Source organism: Scyliorhinus torazame, chromosome 12 (assembly GCF_047496885.1).
Source record: "Scyliorhinus torazame isolate Kashiwa2021f chromosome 12, sScyTor2.1, whole genome shotgun sequence".
NCBI classification, from domain to species: Eukaryota; Metazoa; Chordata; class Chondrichthyes; order Carcharhiniformes; family Scyliorhinidae; genus Scyliorhinus; species Scyliorhinus torazame.
Genome location: NC_092718.1, coordinates 16,032,970 through 16,055,459, shown reverse-complemented (window position 1 = coordinate 16,055,459; position 22,490 = coordinate 16,032,970). Strand labels below are relative to the sequence as shown.

At 44.3% G+C, this 22,490-nt stretch overlaps 1 protein-coding gene across 18 annotated transcripts in view; it reads right to left on the bottom strand.

The window, feature by feature from the left end:
* Positions 1-22,490, bottom strand: part of map2k5 (mitogen-activated protein kinase kinase 5) — a 426,928-nt gene that overhangs the window by 113,116 nt on the left and 291,322 nt on the right. For 15 of the 18 annotated variants that reach the window (XR_011933854.1, XM_072470457.1, XM_072470459.1 and 12 more), the window contains one exon: positions 9,701-9,772. The exons of the other annotated variants lie outside the window; for them this stretch is intronic. Coding sequence is in view for 14 of the 15 variants with exons in the window: in XM_072470457.1 (XP_072326558.1) it covers positions 9,701-9,772 (72 nt within the window). In the remaining variant the exon portion in view is untranslated. The remainder of the gene's footprint in view (positions 1-9,700; positions 9,773-22,490) is intronic. 18 annotated transcript variants of the gene reach the window in all.

Here is a 22,490-nt window from a genome sequence, read left to right as displayed (position 1 = left end):
AGTGATTTAGCCCTGTGCTAAACAGCCTTTACATTTACACAGCCTTTACATTTACAATGCCTTTACAATGCCAAACAGCCTTTACAATGATAGGGCAGGTTGAGAAAGTGGTTAGAAAAATAGTGATCTCGGGCTTTATATGCAGAGACAGACAGTTAAAAAGCAAAGACGGAATGATGGACATTCACAAAACACTGTTTCGTCTTCAACTGAAGTATTACGCCCATTCTGGCCACCACACCTTTGCTGTCTTGAGAGTGCAGAAAATATTCATAAGAATGGTTCCAGGAATGATGGGCGGGATTCTCCACTCCAGCGCCGAAGTGCCTACGTCGTTGTGAACGTCGTTGAGGTTCACGGCGGCGCGAAACGGCCCCTATCCCGACCGATTCAGGCCCCAACAATGGGCTAGGATCGGGGCCGTGTCATCTACACACGCCAGGCCTTGCCGCCGCGTAAAGACGGCGCCGCATACATGACGCGGCCGGCGCCGTATAACTGACGTCACCCGCGCATGTGTGGTTGCCGTCCTCTCCGAGTCCGCCCCGCAAGAAGATGGCGGATGGATCTTGCGGGGCCGCGGAAGGAGGTCCTCCTTCAGAGAGGACAGCCCGACAATCGGTGGGCACCGATCGCGGGCCATCCCACATTTGAGGTACCCCCTGGTGAAGGATCCCCCCCCCCCCCCCCCGCAGGCCGCCCCCCCCAGCGTTCCCGCGCTGTTCCCGACGGCAGCGACCAGGTGTGGACGGCGCCGGGGGGAACCCGCCGTTTTGGGCTGGCCGCTCGGCCCATCCGGGCCTGAGAATTGCGGGGGTGCCGGAGAATCGCCATTTTGGGTGTCTCCGGCGATTCTCCGGCCTGCAGAACTCAACGGGGCCGTTCCTGCCGCTTGGGAAAATCGCGGGAGGGCGTCGGACCGGCGTCCCGGGAAATTTTGGCGGCCCAGGCGATTCTCCCAACCGGCGCGGGAGTGGAGAATCTCGCCCGATGAACTTCAGTTATGTGGATAGATTGGAAAAGTTCGGGTTGATCTCTTTAAAGAGAAGGCTGAAAGGAAATTTGGCAGAAGTTTCTAAAATCATGGGCCGGGGCGGGGTGGGGGATCTCGGCAAATCAGATAGAAAGAAACGGTTCCCATTGGCAGGAGTATCGAGAACTGAACAAGTCAGATTTATGGTGATTGGCAAAAGATTAGGATCTGGAAGGTGGTGGAGGCAGATTCAAATGTGGCTTCTAAAAGGGAAGTGGAAAAGCACTTGAATAAAGGGCATGAACTGGTACTAGCTAAATTGGTCTTGCAGAGCGCCCACTTGATGGGCCAAATGGCCTCCTTCCATAATGCAACAATTCAATGATTCTATGGATCTTTGGCCATAGTACTCAATTTACACCATCTGACTTTTTCCACAAGGCTACACTCATTTAACGCTTTCCATGATTTCAAATGTATTTATATTCGTCCATGATTATGCTTCAATTCATTTCTCTTTTCAAGGAATGTGCTCTGAAGAATTCAAACTCATTGAAGGGTAGGAGGCTCGGTGCAAAGTCCTTATTGCAAATCTTTATGGAAATTCTGAGAGTCAGAATTCTTGTCAGGAATGATCAAGGTGATTCATTCAAGAGGCGTGGATGATGTCTTAACCAAACACGATTGAAGCTTGGACAGTTTGTGTGTGAAATCAAAACCAGAGTTTTTACTCACTACTAACTAGTGCTCTCTTAGGAGGGATATACGATGGGCTCAATAAAAAAAAAAATATGGTAATGAAAGTTAAATGTAGTACTGATTGAAGATTTTGTGCTGTCATTGTAGAACAATGCCACCGCAAGACTCACAGGAGAATGTAGTGGGATGTTTTCCCTTAAAAAGCAAAATTATATGACATGTACTCTTAGAAATGTGTTCATGGTCCCAAAGGGATGTACTGAGAAAATACCTTAAAATTTAAACTGGAGTAAAATGGAGAATGTGGCAAAATTACCTCATTAGAAAAATATTTTCCAATTGATTTTTAAAAAATTACTGTACATTTTATTATCTGACTGAATCAACTATCGGGCTGAACCATTTCAATGTAATAAAAACAATGGAACTCTTTACATATCCCACTACGAACGCTACGATATATGAAAGAGGTAAATCACAATTTATACTGGAAAATATATAGAGCCTGAATATTAAGTCACTTCATTGCTTCTAGTTTGAGCACATATGTGGAAATTATAAATCGTTAATAGCGGCTTGCCTTAGGATCATAAACAGGCACTTAACATTAATTAGTATTTAAAATAAATGCTTCCTTTAACGTGATTTATGAAGGCAAGAAACGTGCTGAAAACAGACTTCAAAGGTGAACTTCTGGCTATTTCTTGTCTCGCAACTGTAATCAATCTATTAGTCTGACGGACTGTAATTGCCTAATTTAGTTTCAGAAGAATATGAACTCAGTCATCAATGGACAGCAATGTAGAAAACAAATTGAAGCGGTGAATATTACAGAATAAACAAATCTGAAATGTAGCTGCTCAGCTCTTTATCAAATCCTATTAAGGCATCCAAATCACCAATAACCACCATTTTGCACCAGTTGAATGGAATAGTGTCACAGAATTGCCATGTGCAATATTCAGTCTAATATGCAGACACATCAGTGAACTGAACTCTCTGAGTTCTTTTAACAGAAGTGTCCAATGCCCTTCAATAAATTGATGAACAGGAAACAATTGAATGTGAAATGCACCATAGATACCTATCACATATGTCCAATTGTTCCAAATGAAGAATTTGTACTGGCAGACATTGCAACCAATGCAAAATCCATGGATAAATTTCATGCCACTTGCGTATTTTCTCATAAGACTTGCATTGTACACTAGTTATAACTTGCCATCCATCATGTGAACAAGTGTTTTTAAATAATTTACACTTTAACATATTTTGGGCATGAATTTCAATTCAGCCTCTTGCTTGACTTCCATCATTTGTATTACCCACTTTCACTCCCTTTTTATAAACTTTTTTCATTACCCCTCCCTAGACTCTCACTCTTGTCCTCGTGTCTCTTTTCATTCCTCACTTCTCAGGTACTTTGGTATTGCAAATTCTTATCCAACCCCCTCCTGCTCCATCCCAGTTTTGACCCCCTCATAGATAAACCAACAGCTTCCCCCGTTTCCATTCTCTGAAAATCCCAGTGAGGCACCATTCGCCCTCTCCTCTCCTTACGAGCAGTAACCCCAAATGTCCTGACCACACCGCCAATGAACCTTCAGAGTTAATCTCGTTAATTCCCCTCCCCGTTCAACTCGCCACGCTCTGCCAGTGGATCAGCTATTCCCACACCTCTCTGCACAACTCCCTCTAGAATGACCATTAATTTATTAATAAGGCCCTTGTCATCGCTTAGCTTCTTCTTGATGATTGAAGTGACATCACAACCTTGACACAATCCTGGGTGAATGGTGATAAAATCTTTCACCTGAATGGCAGTTGTTTAAAAAAAAAAATCAGTTTACTAGGGAGCGTCACATGATGTGCACACCTTGGGCGACACAGTGGCAGTGGTCAGCAGTGTTGTTTCACAGTGCCAGGGTCCCGGGTTCGAGTCCCAGCTTGGGTTACTGTCTGTGTGGAGTCTGCACGTTCTCCCCGTGTCTGCGTGGGTTTCCTCCGGGTGCTCCGGTTTCCTCCCACAAGTCCCGAAAGACGTGCTTGTTAGGTAATTTGGACATTCTAAATTTTCCCTCCATGTACCCAAACAGGCGCTGGAATGTGGCGATTAGGGCATTTTCACAGTAACTTCATTGCAGTGTTAATGTAAGCCTACTTGTGACACTTTAAAAAATATATAAATTTAGAGTACCCAATTATTTTTTTTTTCCAATTAAGGGGCAATTTAGCGTGGCCAATCCACCTACCCTGCACATCTTTGGGTTGTGGGGGCGAAACCCACGCAGACACGAGGAGAATGTGTAAACTCCACACGGACAGTGACCCAGGGCCGGGATTCGAACCTGGGACCTCGGCGCCGTGAGGCAGCAGTGCTAACCGCTGTGCCACGTGCTACTCTTACTTATGACACTATTAAAGGTTATTATGTGAGTGCTGCATTTTCGTAAGCTCTGGCTCTGCTCGTCTTTTAATCCTTTATTTTATCCAAATGGACATCCCATAATTACTTGCTTGTGGGATAAATGTCTTCTACTATGTGTCGGGAAGATCCGAGCTAGATGTTAGCAATGAAAAGCAGAGTTAAATTAGAAAACCTAGTTTGGTTGATGTGGCGGGAAGCAGCTGGGGTGGGGTCCAGCTTGCAGTGACGGTTTTGCTGGTGAACGGGCCTCAGCCGGTACTGTTGGCACCAAGATGACAGCTGCCATTATGAATGATGTTCTGGATGATGATCTCGGCTCCATGGTGCAGGTTTTTCGTGTTCACTTTGATGAACTGCAACATATTCTTGATAGAATGGTGGAAATGGAAAAGAGAAGGTCAGGTCTTCCATGGGATGGCATTAGTTTTTTCTTTCTTATCTGATCAAGCAATCTGCCTGGTGAGAGCTCGACCTTCAGTGCTTGGAAATCCTGTTGCATGGTATGTCGTTTATCCTGACTGACTTGCGGAGTAGGGGCCGGACATCAAGTGTTTGTGCACCTGATCTCTTGCGAGGAGTAGGGGACAAATCCCCGGACCGATTCTGAGAATTGGCCGCCATGCTTTTGCAAGCTTGATTTGAAGGCTGCCCGTTTTAGGTTTGACGGAGCACATACATAGAATCATACAGCAAGGAGGCCTTTTGCCCCATCAAGCCTGCACTGACAAAAAAAATACTCTAATCTACACTAATCCCACTTCCCAGCACTTGGCCCATAGCCTTGAATGTTGTGACATTTCAAGCGCTCACCAAATACTTTTTAAACATTGTGAGGTTTGTGCCTCAACAATGCCCAGGTAGTGCATTCCGCTGAGTACTCCTTCCAAAGTGCATCACCTCACTCTTTTCAGGGTTAAATTCCATCTGCCACTGATCTGCCCATCTGACCAATCCGTCTGTATCCTCCTGTAACCTAGGACCTCCTGCTTCACTGTCAACCACCCGGTCAATCTTCCTGTCATCTGCAAACTTACTTATCAACCCCCCCACACATTTTCTTCTATACCATTTATTGTATCCACTTATTTCCCTTATGATTCTGCCATTGATTTCATGTTATCGTCTGTTATCCTGTTTTGGCGAAAGCTATCCTAAGTCGGTAACGTGACATGTGATTTGTGCATTGCCGTGGCCTTTTTATGTGCTCTAATGCCCGCATTTACAAGAGGAAGTGCATTTTTGACACCTCTCACCTCGTTTATAGGAGAAGCGTGTAGTGCTTGGTGGGGTGGATGGTTGGGAGGTGGTAGAGATTGAGGAAAGTCCCCCACTATTGATGTCAGGTATTTATTTTGTACTTTTATTTTTAGAATCCATGCTTATCTCCTACAAAAGCCCAGACAGATCACATATCCTAGAGAGGACTGGGACCCTTATGTTTCCTCTTTGTAGTTGAGTTTTTGGAGTTGTTGGGAGTAGGGGGAAATGTGTGGTGGCGTGCACCCGAGTGTGGTGGGTTAATCATTGCTTGATTTGGAGTGAGAGTCTGTATGTTGTGGTTTTGCACTGCTCGAGCCCTTCTTGGGTTCAAGGGTACACCAGGTGGGGTTGGTAGACGCCCTCCTCCAAGTGGTCTTATATGGTGGCTGCCTGAGTCCCCTCCTCATTGTAGTCAGGTCTTCCATGGGATGGCAGTAGGTTTGTCTTTGTTTGGTCTGAGTCTGACGCTCTTTGGCTAATCTAGGTGACTCCTCCCTTATGGGGGCTTTCTCCTCCTAATCTGGGTGAACAGTATGCTGATGCAGGTCCCAATTTGGCTGTTGGGTTGCAGGGGGGATTTCCCTTGTCATGTCGTGTCAGGGGGGTGGGGTGGAATCAGCCCCCTCCCAGGACGGCCAGTTGAGGAGTGTCTTGGCGACTCTTCTCCTCCTCTATAGTGGGGTCTCCTCGGTTGTGGATGGTGTGACTTTGGTGCACTGCACTGTGGGTGGTTAATGAGGAGTGAGGCTGGTTGGGTGGTGAATCTTGGCACGTGCTGGGCATCCTGGGGGTACTGACTCCTATGTGTAAGAGTGTGCTGGACTAGGCCAGGTCCGGTCTGGTGGCTAGTATCCAGTTGCCCCTTTATGCATGGGATGTTCCTTCTCAAAGGTACTTACTAGGAACACCCCAAGAGTCTGAGTCTTGATATGTTCTGAGTATCCTTGTTTCAATGATTCCTAAGTGCACAAAGGTGCACGTCTGGCCAGGTCCTGTACTGTGGTTGGTTTTCCTGTTGCCCCTTTATGTTTGGGACGTTCCTTCTTAGCCAGGATGTTATGAGGGTCTGAATGAGATTTCAAAGAGCAGCCTTTTCTCTTCTTTGTCTTTGGTGAGGGGCATGCACCAGAGGATCATGGGCTTATGGCTGTATCCTGGTCTGTTTTATCCTGAGACCCTCTACTCCTTGTAGCTTTCCTTCTTTATCCTGCCTCAGTTAGTTTATTGCGAGGCACCAACCGCACTGAATATAATCCAAGCTTATTGTGTGAATATTCGCTGGTCCTCTCTATATAACTATGTGGAATGATGATTGTTCTGTACAGTGCCCGAGTTATGTTTTGGTGCGTCTTGTGGTATATGCAAAATATCCTTTTCGACCTGGTGTTGTTCTCGCAATTTTGTTTTTCTCCATAATTTGTTATATCTGTTATTGTGGGGTTAAAGAACCTGTAATTGGCTCCTTTATCATAGTATCCCTATAGTGCAGAAGGAGGCCATTTGGCCCATTGAGTCTGCACAGATTTACTCCACCCTATGCCAGTAATCTAACCTGCACATTCCTGGGATACAAAGGGGCTAATTTATCATGGCCAATCCACCTAACCTGAACATCTTTGGACTGTGGAAGGAAAGAAGAGCACCCAGAGGAAATCCACACAGACACAGGGAGAATGTGCAAACTCCACACAATCACCCAAGGCCAGAATCAAACCCGGCACCCTGGCGCTTTGAGGCAGCAGTGCTAACCACTGTGCCACCGTGCTGCCCACTCCTGCAAAGGTACATACAGGTTCTATATCTGGTATGTTACATCGTGTTATCGGTGCCTCTGGTGCTGCTGGAATTGAGGGAGATATGTTGTGGTGCACGTCTGAACAAGGTGAGAAATCTTATCCTGAATTCTCGTGGTCATTGCAAGTAATCGCCGCATGGGAAGGTATGCACAATTTAACACGTTTTCATGGCCTTATCCTCCTCTCCTTTGTTCTCTGGTAATGCCAAGATGGGTTCCAAGTTGAGTTTTGTGATTGTATTGGGCCAATTGTATGGCTGTTCTTCTGTCCTTTGGCTCTGTGTATACTGAGACATTTTTGCTCATTCCTGTGGTTTTGTTGTGTTATTTGATAAAATGGAAAAATTTCATTTTTCATTTACGGGATGTGGGTGTCGCTGGCTAGGCCAGTATTTCACACCCATCCCTAGTTGCCGTTGGGAAAATGGTGGTGAGCTACCGTCTTGAACCACTGATGTGTAGGTACACCAACAGTGCTGTTAGGGGGGGATTCCAGCAACAGTGAAGCAACGGCGATGTATGTCCCAAGTCAAGATGGTGAGTGACTTGGAGGGATACCTCCAGGTGATGGTGTTCCCAGGTAACTGCTTTCCTTGTCCTTCTAAATGGTAGCAGTTTTGAGTTTGGAAGGTGCTGGCTCAGGGTCCTTGGTGAGTTCTTGCAGTGCATCTTGCAGATGGCACACACGACTGCCACTGTGCATCGGTGATGAAGGGATTGAATGTTTATGGAAGAGGTAACAATCAAGCGGGCTGCTTTGTCTTGGATGGTGTCGAGATTCTTGAGTGTTATTGCAGCTGCACTCATCCAGGCAAGTGGAGAGTGTCACACTCCTGATTTGCACCTTGTAGACAGACTTAGGGAAGCAAGAGGTGAGTTTGCTAGCCTTTGACCTGCTTTTGTAGCCATAGTATTTATATGACTAGACCAGTTTCTGGTCAAAGGTAACACCCTGGAATGTTGATAGTGACAGTTTCAGCGATGGTAATGCCATTGAATGTCAAGGGGCAGTGGTTAGATCCTGGAGATGATCATTGCCTGACACTTGTGTGGTGTGAATGTTATTTTCTTTCTGGTTATACCACCCACCACTTGCCCTGCCCAAACTTGCCCTGCCTTGACGACGGTGTGGCTCTTAACATCAACTCTGTTCTCTTAGTCCTCTGGCAATTATGACCCTTTTGTGCATGTTGTCACCTTGCTCTACTCTTCTTGGTTAAGTTCCAACTGTGTTTCAGGGTGGCACAGTGGTTAGCATTGCTGCCTCACGGCGCCAAGGGTCCAGTTTCTATCCCAGCCCCGAGTCACTGCCTGTGTGAAGTTTGCACATTCTGCCCATGTCTGTGTGGGTCTCACCCCCACAACCCAAAAAGACATGCAGGGTGTCAGATTGGCCACGATAAATTGCCCCTTAATTGGTAATAAAGAGAATTGAGTACTCTAAATTACTTGTTAAAGTTCCAACTGTGTTTCTATTGTGCTCAGAGAGGGCTACAGTGTGAAGAATAAACAAACCACCGGTGGTTGCTTAGCAACTGGGGCCTTGTAAGGTAGAGAGGCTTTTAGGTTTTTGCTGAATTTGCAGGTAGATAGGTAGTGAAAGAGAATGCATCACTCACAGCTCTGCTAGAAGCAGTTGGTTTAGAAGGCTTGAGAGGGTACACCTCTCTTAGCTTTGCTAGAAGAAAAGTCATACCATGGCATAATAGTTAAGAAAACAAGGGAAGAAATTTGAAGAGCAGCTAATTAAGGAAACTAGAGAAATGAAGAGAAGTGCCCTAGAAATCAGAGGTTAAAGGTCCTAGGACAGAGCACTGTTCAGTAAAAACAGTCAGGGCTGAGAAGCCAGAAAGATAAGTGAATGATTTTCATGTTTGTGAGATTTTACCACAGCCTGTGGAATGTGAGTAGAAATAACTATGAAAATGAGAGTCCGGATTTTGGAGTTTCTGTAAAAGCAGTTAAGACAAAGAAATCCAAAAGGGGTTAGTGTGAAATCTTGGACTGGATTCGCTGTTAAAGTGGAGCAGAAGCCTCGTTTAAATGTGTCATTTGGAAAACCTGATCTGGACTTCAGCAGGCAAACAGCGAGGGAAAGCATATTAATGAGAAGATTTGAAAGCGTGCTTTTGGGAGTGGCATTTGGAAACTCTCATGTGACAATCATCCGGGCGATTCTGAGGAGACATCCACAAACATTCACTTGGGGTTCAGAATGGAGAATGTATTTGCCCACAGTCACCTTGTGTGCTTAAAAGGGCTTTGTGTTAATGAGACCATTATAGATTATAGTTTTTGGTCTCTGAGGGAGTCAAGGCATGTGGGGAGCCAGCAGAAAAGTTAAATTGAGAAAGATCAGCCATGAAAGTATTAAATGGTGGGCAGGCTTGAGGGACAGTGTGGGCTACTTCTGCTCCTATTTTGTTGTCTTAACTCAATTGTACATCTTGAATGAACATGGAGAAATGAGTAAATATATGTCAAAAGGTAGGCAAAACTATTCTTGTTCTTAAGATGCAGCAAGTAATCAGATATTTGCACCAACCTCCATAAATGAGATCCCAAAACTCCACACATCGGAATGTATTCCGTACTGTTCACCCGCTATCCTTTCAGGCTGTAAAGGAACAGCATAACATTTTAAGGCCTGCATTTCTGAACCATAATCAAAAATCTAACCAAATGGAAACCACCGAATATATTTCCCATTCAGTTTCATCATAATTATGGGGAGATGGTGGCGTAGTGGTATTGTCAGTGGACTAGTAAACCAGAGACCTAGAGTAATGCTCTTGGGGACCTGGGGTTCAAATCCCACCACTGCAGATGTTGAAATTGGAATTCAATTAAAATCTGGAATTAAAAGTCTAATGATGAATATGAAACCATTGCCGATTGTCGTAAAAAACCATCTGGTTCACTAATGTCCTTCAGGGAAGGAAATCTGCCGCCCTTACCTGGTCTGACCGACATGTGACTTCAGACCCACAGCAATGTGGTTGACTCTTAATGCCCCTTCAAAGGCAACTAGGGATGGGCAATAAATGCTGGCCTAGTCCCATGAACGAATAAAAATAAAATCTGAATTAGAAAGGTTTTAATACCTCCTCCCATTTAATAAAAAAGAAACTTGACACAGTTATATTTCTCGTGTTGACAGTCAAGCAGGCAACACATTCATAACCTCCACCATTGTTGGCCTTAAGCTGGACTCCTATGGAGAGGAAAGAATCCTTCTGATTGTACCATCCTCATGCAAAACTGGCAGACAAGGGTTGAATCATAATCACAAATCTGCTCTGATATACACAGAAAAGAGTGTTTTGATGAGGAATCACATGGCATTCAGTAAATATTACCACTTTAAACTCTTAATACATTCCACTGGTTGCAATCAATATGGTGCTCTAAATGTGATATAAATTTCACTCACAGGCCAAGACATACAAGGTAAAGGATTAATAGGTTCCAATTTTTACTTTTCAATAATGCTGTTGTCATACCATATCACTAAAGGAGGGCTGATAGCAGCACAAATAATGTCATTGTAATAAAATCAGTGGTTCAATAATGATTTAAGGCTGGCTTGCCAAATCTAACTTGTCTGTTCTTTATAAAGGAAATACGTGAGGCACAATAAAAGGACCTCAAATTTCTAGGGAATGGGTCAAATAAATCCAAGCAATGGCAAAAACACGCACATTTATTGTTTGCAAGGGAATTATTAAATGTATCAAAATTAGAATAGGGTGGCTGGGTAGTGATAAAAAAGATCAAATTAGATGTGGTGTTTTACAAGAAGGATGAGAAAACATGCAACCAATTTTAATTATAGGTTCTCCCACTACAGAATACCTTCAAAACCTAATTTACACTAACCTTCAGGTTATATGATTAAATAAAGCAGTTTTTCCCCATTCAATTACACAGCGATAATTGGCTATAATCAACAGTAATGAAGGGCAAAAGGGTAAGCCAATAAGTGCAAAACTACATTTCAAATTCTTTGGAAGTATTAAAAGCAAAATACTCAGCAATCAATTGCTAAATGGAAGAGTGAGAGGTTTTAACACATTCAATTTTCTTCTGCAAAGCCTTTGCCTGAAGAGAGGTTGCACTTCCATTGGTATTTAGCACTGTTTACATTTGATTTTCAAATCCAATCAGAATTTGTCTGATTCCATTCCTCTATCCCTTTCTAAAAATCTAGATAAGAAGAGTTAACAGATTTCGGTCGCCAGCTCGACCCACTGATGTTTTAGGTTAAGTGTGGTGCTAGCGATCACAATATCATTAGATTTGGAGTAATTACGGAAAAGGACAAGGAAAAATCAAACGTGAAAATACTCATTTGTAGGAGAGCTAATTTCAGTGAAAAGGGATTTGACCCAGCTGGATTGGAATCAATGGTTGGCAGGTGAAACAGTAAATGAGCAATGCGAAGCCTTCAAAGAGGAGATAGTTTGGGTGCAGACTAAACACATCCCCAACAGGGGGGAAAGAAAAGGCATCCAAAGCTTGAATTCAACACAAACACAGAAAATGCTGGAAAATCTCAGCAGGTCTGACAGCATCTGCGGAGAGAGAACAGAGCTAGCATTTTGAGTCTGGATGACTCTTCTTCAGAGCTGAAGAATGAAACATAAAGCGAGCTTAGGATAAATATGAGGTTTGGAATAGAGTAGAAAATCAAGTTGAATTTCAAGTACAGAGGAGTACTGAGAAAGGAAATAAGAGGGATGGATATGAGTGAGTGGAATAAAAGGGAGTCCAACAGGTTCTTTTTAAACAATATATAATAGTAAAAAGGGTAGTCAATGAAAGGGTGAGTTGATGCAAAACCAAAAAGACCTTCGAGAAGCAGAGGGCATGGCGGAGGTACTAAGTGAATACTTTGCTTCTGTCTTCACTAATGAAAAGGATGCTGTCAGTGTCACAGAATTGGAAAGGATAAAAACAGATTAAGACGAGGTATTTAAAAGGTTGGCAGCACTCAAAGAGTAGAAAGCAGGTCAGGGTGGCATGCCTCCAGGATGCAGGGGATAGAAATATATACTCAGGCCAGAACCTTCCAACCCTCAAATACTGAGTGGTGTTGGACGATTGCAAACTTAACACCTCTATTCAGAAAAGAGGAGGGATAAGCCCAACGACTACAGACCAGTCAGGCTGAAGGCAATGTTGGGAAACGTGTAGAGATAATAATTCAGGACAAAATAAATTAACACTTGGAAAATATGGGTTCATAAATGAAAGCCAGCACAGATTTGGTAGAGGCAAAACATGTTTAAATAATGATCGAGTGTTCCGATGAACTGTGACGGTTGATGAAGATTTTGCAGCAGATGTTGTGTTTACAGACTTTTAAAAGGTGCTTGGTTACTTGAAAAAACATGTCCACAAAATTGAAGGCCTTGAAAGGGTAACAGCTACAAGGATAGAACACTTGCGAAGGGACAAAATGACTGGAGGGAAGTGTACAGTAGTGCCCTCCAAATTTGGTATTACGATCACTTGTTTTTTTTCCTGCATATTAGTGACCCAGACTTAAATTTAGAGGGAATAATTGCAAAGTTTGCAGGTGATATTAAATTCAAAAACAGTGAGGAGGATATTAATAGACTTCAAGAGGACGTGGGTGAAATAGGCAGGCACATGACAGATGCATTTACTGCAAAGAAGGCTGAAGAGATCTATTTAGTAGGGGAGGCAATATAAATCATATGGCACAATTTTAAAGGTGGTGCAGAAACCTGGGGGTGCACATATACGAATCTCCACAGGTGACAAGACTAAGTTGAGAAGGCTGTCAATAAAGCATATGGGGTTCTGAGCTTTATAAACAAAGGCATAATTCACAAAAGAAAGGAAGTTACGTTAAACCTTTTTATTAGCCTCCAGCTGGAGTACTCTGGCTAAATCTGGGTACCATACTTCAGGAAGAATGTCAAGAACTTGGGCGAGGGTACAGAGGAGATTTACTAGAATGGTACCAGGGATGTGAGACTTCAGTTACGTGAAGAAACTAGAGAAGTTGGGATCATTCTACTCACAGCATAGAAGGTCTCTAGGAGATTTGATGTGGCTTTTCAGTATCATAATGGGTTTTGATAAGAGTAAATAAAAAGGAGCTCTCCAGTGGCAGAAAGGTCATTAACTAGAGGACACATATTTGACGTAATTGGAAAACAAATCAGAGACATGATTGGGGTGAGGGGGAATATGCAGAAAGTTTTTATGACGTGGAATGCAGTGCTCAAAAGTGGAAGCAAATGCGATAGTAACTTTCAAAAGGGAATTGTATATAAACTAAACAGCGAATAACTTGCAGAACTATTGAAAAAGGGATATGTGGGAAAGATTAGGTAGCTCTTTCAAAGAGCTGGCAGGGACACAATAGGACAAATGCCCCCTTTGGTGCTGTAGCATTTTACGATTCTCTTCTATGACAGTGCTGCTGTTTCCCTACATACCTGTTATCCACCTAGTGGCAAACATTTCAGATTTGGTAGCTGCCAACAGTTGATCGATGGTACTCCACGGCCCCAATTGTGGAGTTGCTGGCAGAGAGGAAAAATCTACAATGAAATTTGACCTGCTCTCCACCGGGAAAGCAGTCCAGCAACTCCGCCAGACATGGGGGGACTTTTTGTAAATATGGAGACAAGGCCAGCAGCCTACTGGCTCAACAGCTGAAAAAGCAGGCAGCCGCAAGGGAAATAACACAGATGAAAGACAGGAATGGCAAGTCAGTCACAACATAGACAACATCAACGAGGCCTTCGCAACTTTCTACCAAGAGCTGTACACCTCCGAGTCCCCGGAGGGAGACGGGAAGATGAAGCAGTTAGGGGAGGAAAAGAAACAGGGGCCGGAAGCACCGCTAGAACTGGGGGAAGTCATGGAGAGCATTAACTGCATGCAGTCAAGGAAGGCACCAGGTCCGGACTGATTCCCGGTGGACTTCTATAAAAAATTTGGGACCGCACTGGCCCTGTACCTGCGGGTGATGTTCAACAATTCACTATCGAAAAGGACCCTGCCACCCATGCTGGCACAGGTCTCAATATCGCTGATCCCTAAAAAAGACAAAAGATCCGACTGAGTCCTTCTCACACAGACCCATCTCACTCCTAAACACTGACGATAAACTTCTGGTGAAGGCCCTGGCGAGGCGACTGGAGAGCTGTGTGCCGGAGGTAGCAGTGGTGGATCACCCGGGTTTTGTCATGAGCAGAGAACTAACGCCGAACTTCAGTCTTCTGCTGAATGTGATCATGACCCGGGTAGGAGAGACCAGAAGTGATCATCTCCCTGCATGCAGAGAAGGCCTTTGACAGAGTCAAATGAAGGTACCTCATGAGGTACTAGAACGGTTTGGGTTAGGGTTCATTTCATGAGTTAAACTGCTGGATAGCGCTCCCATGGCAAGCGTGTGGGTGAACGCCACCAGCTCTGAATACCTCCGGCTGCACAGAAGCAGGAGGCAGGGATGCTCATTATCCCCACTGCTATTTGCCGTGGCAATTGAGCAGCTGGCCATTGTGGTGATATGCATCACTGTAAATACACAAGGGGTTAATGTAAATACACTACAACTAAGTAAACACGAGAGGGAGCACCAGAGACGTCATGACATGCAGACATACAGCTAATGAACATATAGAATAGGACACGACCAATGGGCAGTCAAGACACCCAGAGGTGACACTACCACAAGGGGGCATTACACAACCCATACATAAGGGCAGGGCTCACATGCTCTGTCTCATTCCACAGGCGACACTTAGAGAGTAGGACAGGGGCAAATCAGAAGCATCACACCCACCACGTGGCTTAGAGCAGACTGGTTAGTTAGACTGAGTTACTATAGCAAGATTAAGAGAGTCGAACTCACAGAGAACTGTGTTAATGGTTCAATAAATCACAGTGAACTTACTTCAAAGTCTGGAATATCTTTTGGTCAAAGCTGCATCGAGTTGCAGCCTGTGTTATCCCAGAGTACATAACACAACAGCCATCACTCTCAGATCAGCGAAAGGATGGAGGGGGGAAGACAGGAAGCATAGTCTCACTCTAGGTGGATGACCTGCTCCTTTTTACGTCTCAAATCCCCTAGCCACCAGGGGAGGAATAACGGAGTTCGGAGCCTTCTAAGGCTACAAATTTAACCTAAGCGTACTGCAGAGAAGGAGGAATATGGGGGGCCTGGCCCTCCCGAATCTCCTATTCTAACACTGGGCAGCTGCCACAGAAAGAGCTGGGAGCGGAGTGGGTTGAAATGGAGGAGAGCTCCTGTGTGGGGACATCCCTTCGGGCACATGCCACAGCCCTATTCCCATTAGCCAGGTATTCAAGAAGCCCAGTGGTAGTGGCTACACAGAGAACATGGAACCAATTTAGAAACCACTTTGGTCTGGTCGCAATGTCCACCATGGCTCCCATCTGCAAAAACCATAAATTGTCCCCTGCGCCAATGGACTCCACCTCTAAAGGTGGAGGCAGGATGAAGGGGTACTGATGGTAGGGGACCTATATGTAGACGGCAGAGTAGCGGGCCTGGAGGAACTGGCAGACAAGCTCCAGTTGGCGAAAAGGAACAAACTCTGGTACATGCGGATAAGGAATTTCCTCCACAAGGAGACAGCAACATTTCCCCCAGCTACCAGGACACTCCCGACCGGACAGACTTCTGACCATGGGTGAATTAGGGGTCGGCAACTGCCCGGACAACTATTAGAGGAATTATGGTCTCTGGATTATCTCTGGATAAGACACAGGAGAAGTGGGAGGAAGGACTAAACATAAAGATAGGGGGAAGACTCTGGATCGAAGCACTGCAAAGGGGGAACGCCACCTCCTCATGCGCAGGGCTCAGCCCAACACAGCTAAAGGTAGTGCACAGGGCCCACTTGACCAGAACACATGTGAGTGAGTTCTTCCTGGAGGTGGAGGGCAAATGTGAACGATGCCAGGGAGTCCCGGCCGACCACAACCACATATTCTGGTATGCCCCAGACTTGTTTGGTACAGGGTCGCCTTTCTCGAGGCCATGTCCAAGGTGATAATACTAATAATCTTTATTGTTATCACAAGTAGGCTTACATTAGCACTGCAACGACGTTACTGTGAAAATCCCCTAGTCACCACATTCCGGCGCCTGTTCGGGTACACCGAGGGAGAATTCAGAATGTCCAATCACCTAACAGCACGTCTTTCGGGACTCGTGGGAGGAAACTGGAGCATCCGGAGGAAACCCACGCAGACACGGGGAGAACGTGCAGACTCCGCACAGACAGTGACCCAAGTGGGAATCGAACCGGGGACCCTGCCGCTGTGAAGCAACAGTGCTAACCACTGTGCTACCGTGCCGTCCTGGGAGTGAATCATAGAATTTACAGTGCAGAAGGAGGCCATTTGGCCCATCGAGTCTGCACCGGCCCTTGGAAAGAGCACCCTATCCAAGCCCACACCTCCACCCTCCCCGTAACCCCACTCAATCTTTTTGAACCAGTCTTTTTTGTGACCATCAATCAATAGGGGAGGGAGACGGAGAAGGCGAGGGAGGGAGGAGTGAAACAGACAACATGGGGGCAGGGGAGCACATCAAGCAAAACACAGGACAAGTAGGGCAGGGGAGCCAGACAGGACTCACAATGGTGTGAGCATAACAGCACGCCCAGCTGATGCCAACACCCCTGGTATGTTCTAATACCAGGAAGCAGCATGGACATAATTAAAATGGTACGGTTGTGGCAACCGACCACCAGGGTCTCAAAAGTAGGGCCCCCACACCTGTACATATGTTACTTTTGCTGTATGCCTGTTTGTTTGTCTTTCATGTTTTCCTTTTTGTATACCCATCTTTGTAGATTCTTCTTTATCGTTGTGTGAGTCCTAGCAAATATTATTATTAATAAATGTAAATCCAATAAAAATATATATTTTTAAATTGGTAGCTGCGAATATCTGGTTTTCTTGGGTGGTGCCCATAATTAAAGCAGCAATTTTACATTTCCATCCAGCACATCGGACAGGTGCTATGCAACGCCAAGTAGCTTTAGTCTGTTCCGAATGTGCAACACTATTGACAGCACTGTGCACAAAATTCAAAAAACTTGATTTTGGATTTAGAGATCTATATTTGAATCTGGCATGATACAGCAGTGTAAAAGAATATACGAGATGCGTAAGGAAGGATTAGAGTAAGTAGGCCCCTGTAGAGGCAGAGCCCACATGGGGGAATAATATCCTTCTATGCTAATATTTCTATAATTTCAAGTTGCCCAATGGGTTTACTCTCACTTAGCAAGCACCATTTCCATTACATGCGTAATTATCAAAGAATGTTCATATTATGTCATTAGCTTTGAAGGGGAAAATATCAACAAAATAGTTACTATTATGAATTAGGCACTTATTGAGGACATCAAAAGAAAAAAGCTGTGTTACGGAGGTCTGAATCTTCAAGAAAACTAGCCAGAATGTGGATAATGTGAATGGGTAGGTCAGGTACCAGAAGTATAGTAATGAGAAAGACCATTTAGTAAACAGAGTATAGATATTTGGAAATTACGTTACTGAACTAATAACCCAGAAACTTATAGACTAATAATAGAGATCAGCTTCCACCATGATGTGGAGATGCCGGGGTTGGACTGGGGTGAGCACAGTAAGAAGTCTTACAACACCAGGTTAAAGTTCAACAGGTTTGTTTCGAATCACTAGCTTTCGGAGCGCTGCTCCTTCCTCAAGTGAAGGCGCCTTCACCTGAGGAAGGAGCAGCGCTCCGAAAGCTAGTGATTCGAAACAAACCTGTTGGACGTTAACCTGGTGTTGTAAGACAGCTTCCATCATGGCAGTTTGAGAATTTACAGTGCAAAAGGAGGTCATTCGGCCCATCGAGTCTGCACCCGCTCTCGGAAAGAGCACCCTACCGAAGCCCACACCTCCACCCTATCCCATCCAGTATCCCCACCCAACACTAAGGGCAATTTTGGACACTAAAGGCAATTTAGCGTGGCCAATCCACCTAACCTGCACATCTTTGGACTGTGGGAGGAAACCGGAGCACCCGGAGGAAACCCACGCAGACACGGGGAGAACGTGCAGACTCCTCACAGACAGTGACCCAAGCTGGGAATCGAACCTGGGACCCTGGAGCTGTGAAGCAATTGTGCTAACCATTGTGCTACCATGCTGCCCGGAATCTAATCCTAAAGATCTGGATATAAAAATCTGGAATCAGTAAAAGTGACCATTAAGTTGTAGGATTGTTATAGAGTCTTTCAAATTTCTTTGAAAGTGCTAATCCTGCCATCCTCACCTGGTCTGGCTATATATGACTCCAGTCCCAACACCAATGAAATTGTCTCCTAACTAGTCTTTGAAGTAGTCCAATAAGGCATTATTCATACAATCCCTACATTGCAGAAGGAGGCCATTCAGTCCATTGAGCCTACACCGACCCAATGAAAGAGCACTCTAGCTAGCCCCGCCCCCCCTCACCGCACCCTATCCCTGGGGCCCCATAACCCCACCTAACCTTTGGACACTAAAGGACAATTTAGAACGGGCAATCCACCTAACCTGCACATCTCTGGACTGTGCGAGGAAACCAGAGAACCCGGAGGAAATCCACACACACACGTGGAGAATGTGTAGACTCGACACAGTCACCCATGGTTGGGATTGAATTTGAGTTCCTGGCACTGTGAGGCACCAGTGCTAACCTCTGTGCCTCCCTTATGGGATATGATAGGAGAGTCATTGTGTTACTAGGCTAGTAACCTCGAGGCATAGACAGATAATCTGGGGACAAGTTCAAATCCTACCTCAGCAGTTGATTAAAATAAATCTGGATCTAGTTCAAGTCATGGTGACCATGAAACTTGATTGTTGTAAAATTCCAACTGATACACTACTGTCCTTTAGTTAAAGAATCCTGCTGTCTTTATCTGGTCTAGCCTATGTGATTCCAGACTCTCTATAATGTAGTTGACACTTATCTGCCCTCAACAGCCTAGCAAGCCACTCAGTCACATCAAACTGCTGCAGAAAACCTAAAAGATGGATTGATCACCTGGAATCAAACTCAGCACCAGATCCAGTCATGGCGAAGGCACAGAAGCCTATATAACCACGCAAACTCCTCCTCACTAATCCCTGCAGATCTTTGGCAAATTCACATTGAGGATGCGCTCCATTATATTGGATACCAGCACTGGGCAAAATAGGATAAACAGAACAAATCTAGCAGCTGAAAATTAGGCATCCAGGAGGAACTAACATTAGCAGTATAATTGTATTCCATTACAATATGCAAACTCATGACCTGGCATATCCCTCACTATACCACTGTCAAGTTGAAATGAAAATGAAAATCGCTTATTGTCACGAGTAGGCTTCAATGAAGTTACTGTGAAAAGCCCCTAGTCGCCACATTCCGGTGCCTGTTCGGGGAGGCTGGTACGGGAATTGAACCGTGCTGCTGGCCTGCCTTGGTCTGCTTTAAAAGCCAGCGATTTAGCCCAGTGAGCTAAACCAGTGAGCTAAACCAGTTCTCAGCTACCAACTCGGGTTCAATGAGGACTATGAACGAGCATGCTGGGGGCTGTTTCATGAGTACCTAAAAATGAGGCACCAATCTGGCAAAGCTACAACATGGACTACATGCATGCTAAACAGCGGACAGAACTTAGAAATAGATCAGATCAAAGCTCTGCAGTGTTGTCACACCTAGTTGCGAATGGTGGAAGACATTTAAACAACTGACAGGAAGAGGAGGCACCCCATCGGAAATGATGGCAGAGCCTAGCACACCTGTGCAAAAGACAGAAGTGTCGAGCGCATGAGCAATTTTGCTCTCCCGCTGAGTTTCCTTGCATCATATATGCCATTCTTCAGTCAGTTTGATTCAGTCCATGTGATATCGAGAAATGGCTGTACACACTATGTAATGCAAAGGCTACAGGCCCTGACAACATGCTGGTTAAAAAGTAGTTGTGATAGAGAACTAGCTAAGCCTCTAACCAAGCTGTTCCAGTGCAACTACAACATTGCCATCTCGCCAATGAAGCATAAAATTGTCCCGATATACCGTAGTCACAAAAAGCAGGAGAAATCCAATCCGGGCAATTACCTCCCACCAGTCCCCTCTCAATCATCAGCAAAGTGATGGAAAACTGAAGCTAATGGGATTCAGGCTGTCCAATGGTTGGAATCATAACCAGTACAAAGGAGATGATTGTTTCTTTGAAGGGCAATCATCTTAGCCACTGGATATCGCTGCAAGAAATCCTAAGGACAGTGTCCTAGGTTCAACCCATCTTCAACTGCTTCATCGATGACCTACCATCTCTCTCAATGATTGCATAGCATTCAGTCCATTTGCAACTCCAGAGATAAAGAAGCAGTCCTTGCCCACATGTAGCAATTCCTGGACAACATTCAGGCTTGGGTTCGTAAGCAGCAAGCAACACTAATGTCACATAAATGCCAGGCAATGACCATCTCCAACAAGGATGAGTTTAATTGCCTTCCTTTTGTATTCAAGTTTCAAATCCCCCACGATTAATACCCTCTTACAAACCATCAACCCCATCCTGAACTGCCTCAGGAGTTCCCGAATCTACCCTAGACAATCAATGCAGTTTTCCTCACTCACTGTGAGAAACATCTTATCTTCATTTGGAGTTTCTCACCAGAAGCACAGCTGAGACCAGGAATTTGGCACGTGAGAAAATCAAAAGCACATCATTCATATCCAATCCAAAACAGCCTTAGTACACATCTTCAAGAATGTTTATTTGCAAACTAACTACAGCTTTATTTACATCGGAAGAATCGGAGTACCAGTTAAGACTTCAGAAGAAAATACATTTTTAAAACAGCAGTATTTATGCTCGACATGAATGTCAGTCAAAAATAACCAAAGTTATAGTCAGGTATCCATTTTCCAGACTTTCTAACTTAAATTTAACCATAATAATCATTCTTCAAGACTAGTAATATATCCCTTTGTACACATGTGGTACCTCAAATTACAGTAAACATTTTCTGTGCAATTTAGCAGTTATTAAAAATAGTATTATAAAAAAGCATCAGTTAAATTTGCTTGATACGACACTATTTGGAAAAGTACCACAGCAATTTGATTAATGGGCAAGAATGTTTTTAAGCTGGATTTTCATGAGCTACTCTTCACTCAAAGCAACAAAAAATTCCATCCAATTAGACAATGCTACAAAAAGCCCATCATATAAAAAGGGACTTATGTGTTTGAAGTCAGCTTTACTGATTTGTCCAGCTGTGCTTTTTCTCTGGCTTTTTACATTCAATAAACCACACTAAGATTAGATTGTTAGAAAGACAATTTTTTTTTTTTACTTGCACAAATAGAAAGTAATAGAAAATATCACGTTTAATAAATACATTTTTATGTTTAATACTGAGCCCTTAAGTTTAATTAAACTTGCTGAAAGATTTAGCACCATCTAACGATTAAGTATAGATTTGGAGCCAGTTAACCCACAGCAGCAGTACAGACATGATTCTCTATGCAATGGTAGGATACAGCTTTGTGCCCAAGGTTCCCCAGACTGTAGGATTTTCTTGCCCACCAGATTTTTGACACATTTTCAGTTGAATGCCCCAGGCACATTTTGTTTCTTCTCAAGGAGGGCACTCTTAAGGAACTTACCAAAATAGTCATTGTTTATGTCTACACGCACAACTCATTAACTATGGCGGGTGGGGGTTTAGGACAGAATTTTAGAGCTTACGGCTTTGTTAGCTAAAAGCAGACACTAACGATGAACCAATTAAAATTGGAGGTGCTCAAGAGGCCAGTATTAGAGCAGCACCGACATCTTGGAAGGTTGTGAGATGATACGTAACAGGGAATACAATCCTGCTGGTAAAGCGCCACATGATGTGTACGCCAGCAGAGTGTGCGGGCTTTGCAGTTCATACAAGTATAGGTTGTATGAGCAAACACCTCTGACTAAAACCTCTCATAATTTTTGAAAGAATCCAGAGTGTGGACACCTCCATACCATTTCTCTTTGCAGCATACCAAGAAATATAACAAAAGAGAAAGCTGGTGACGAGAATTGAGACAAGAAAAAATTGCTGAAGAAGAAATTCATCAATGAAAATTGTGGAGATGGCGCACACACACACACATTGGGCGAAGTACAGCCGATGCTGAAGGTTTCAAAAATTTTCGACCACAGCCGTGAGTAAAGATGTACGCTGAAAGCTTGGGAAACTTGCTTGCCAGAGAGCTACAGGGACCGTGCACTTTGCAAAGCTAAACAGGCTGCAGGTAAAGA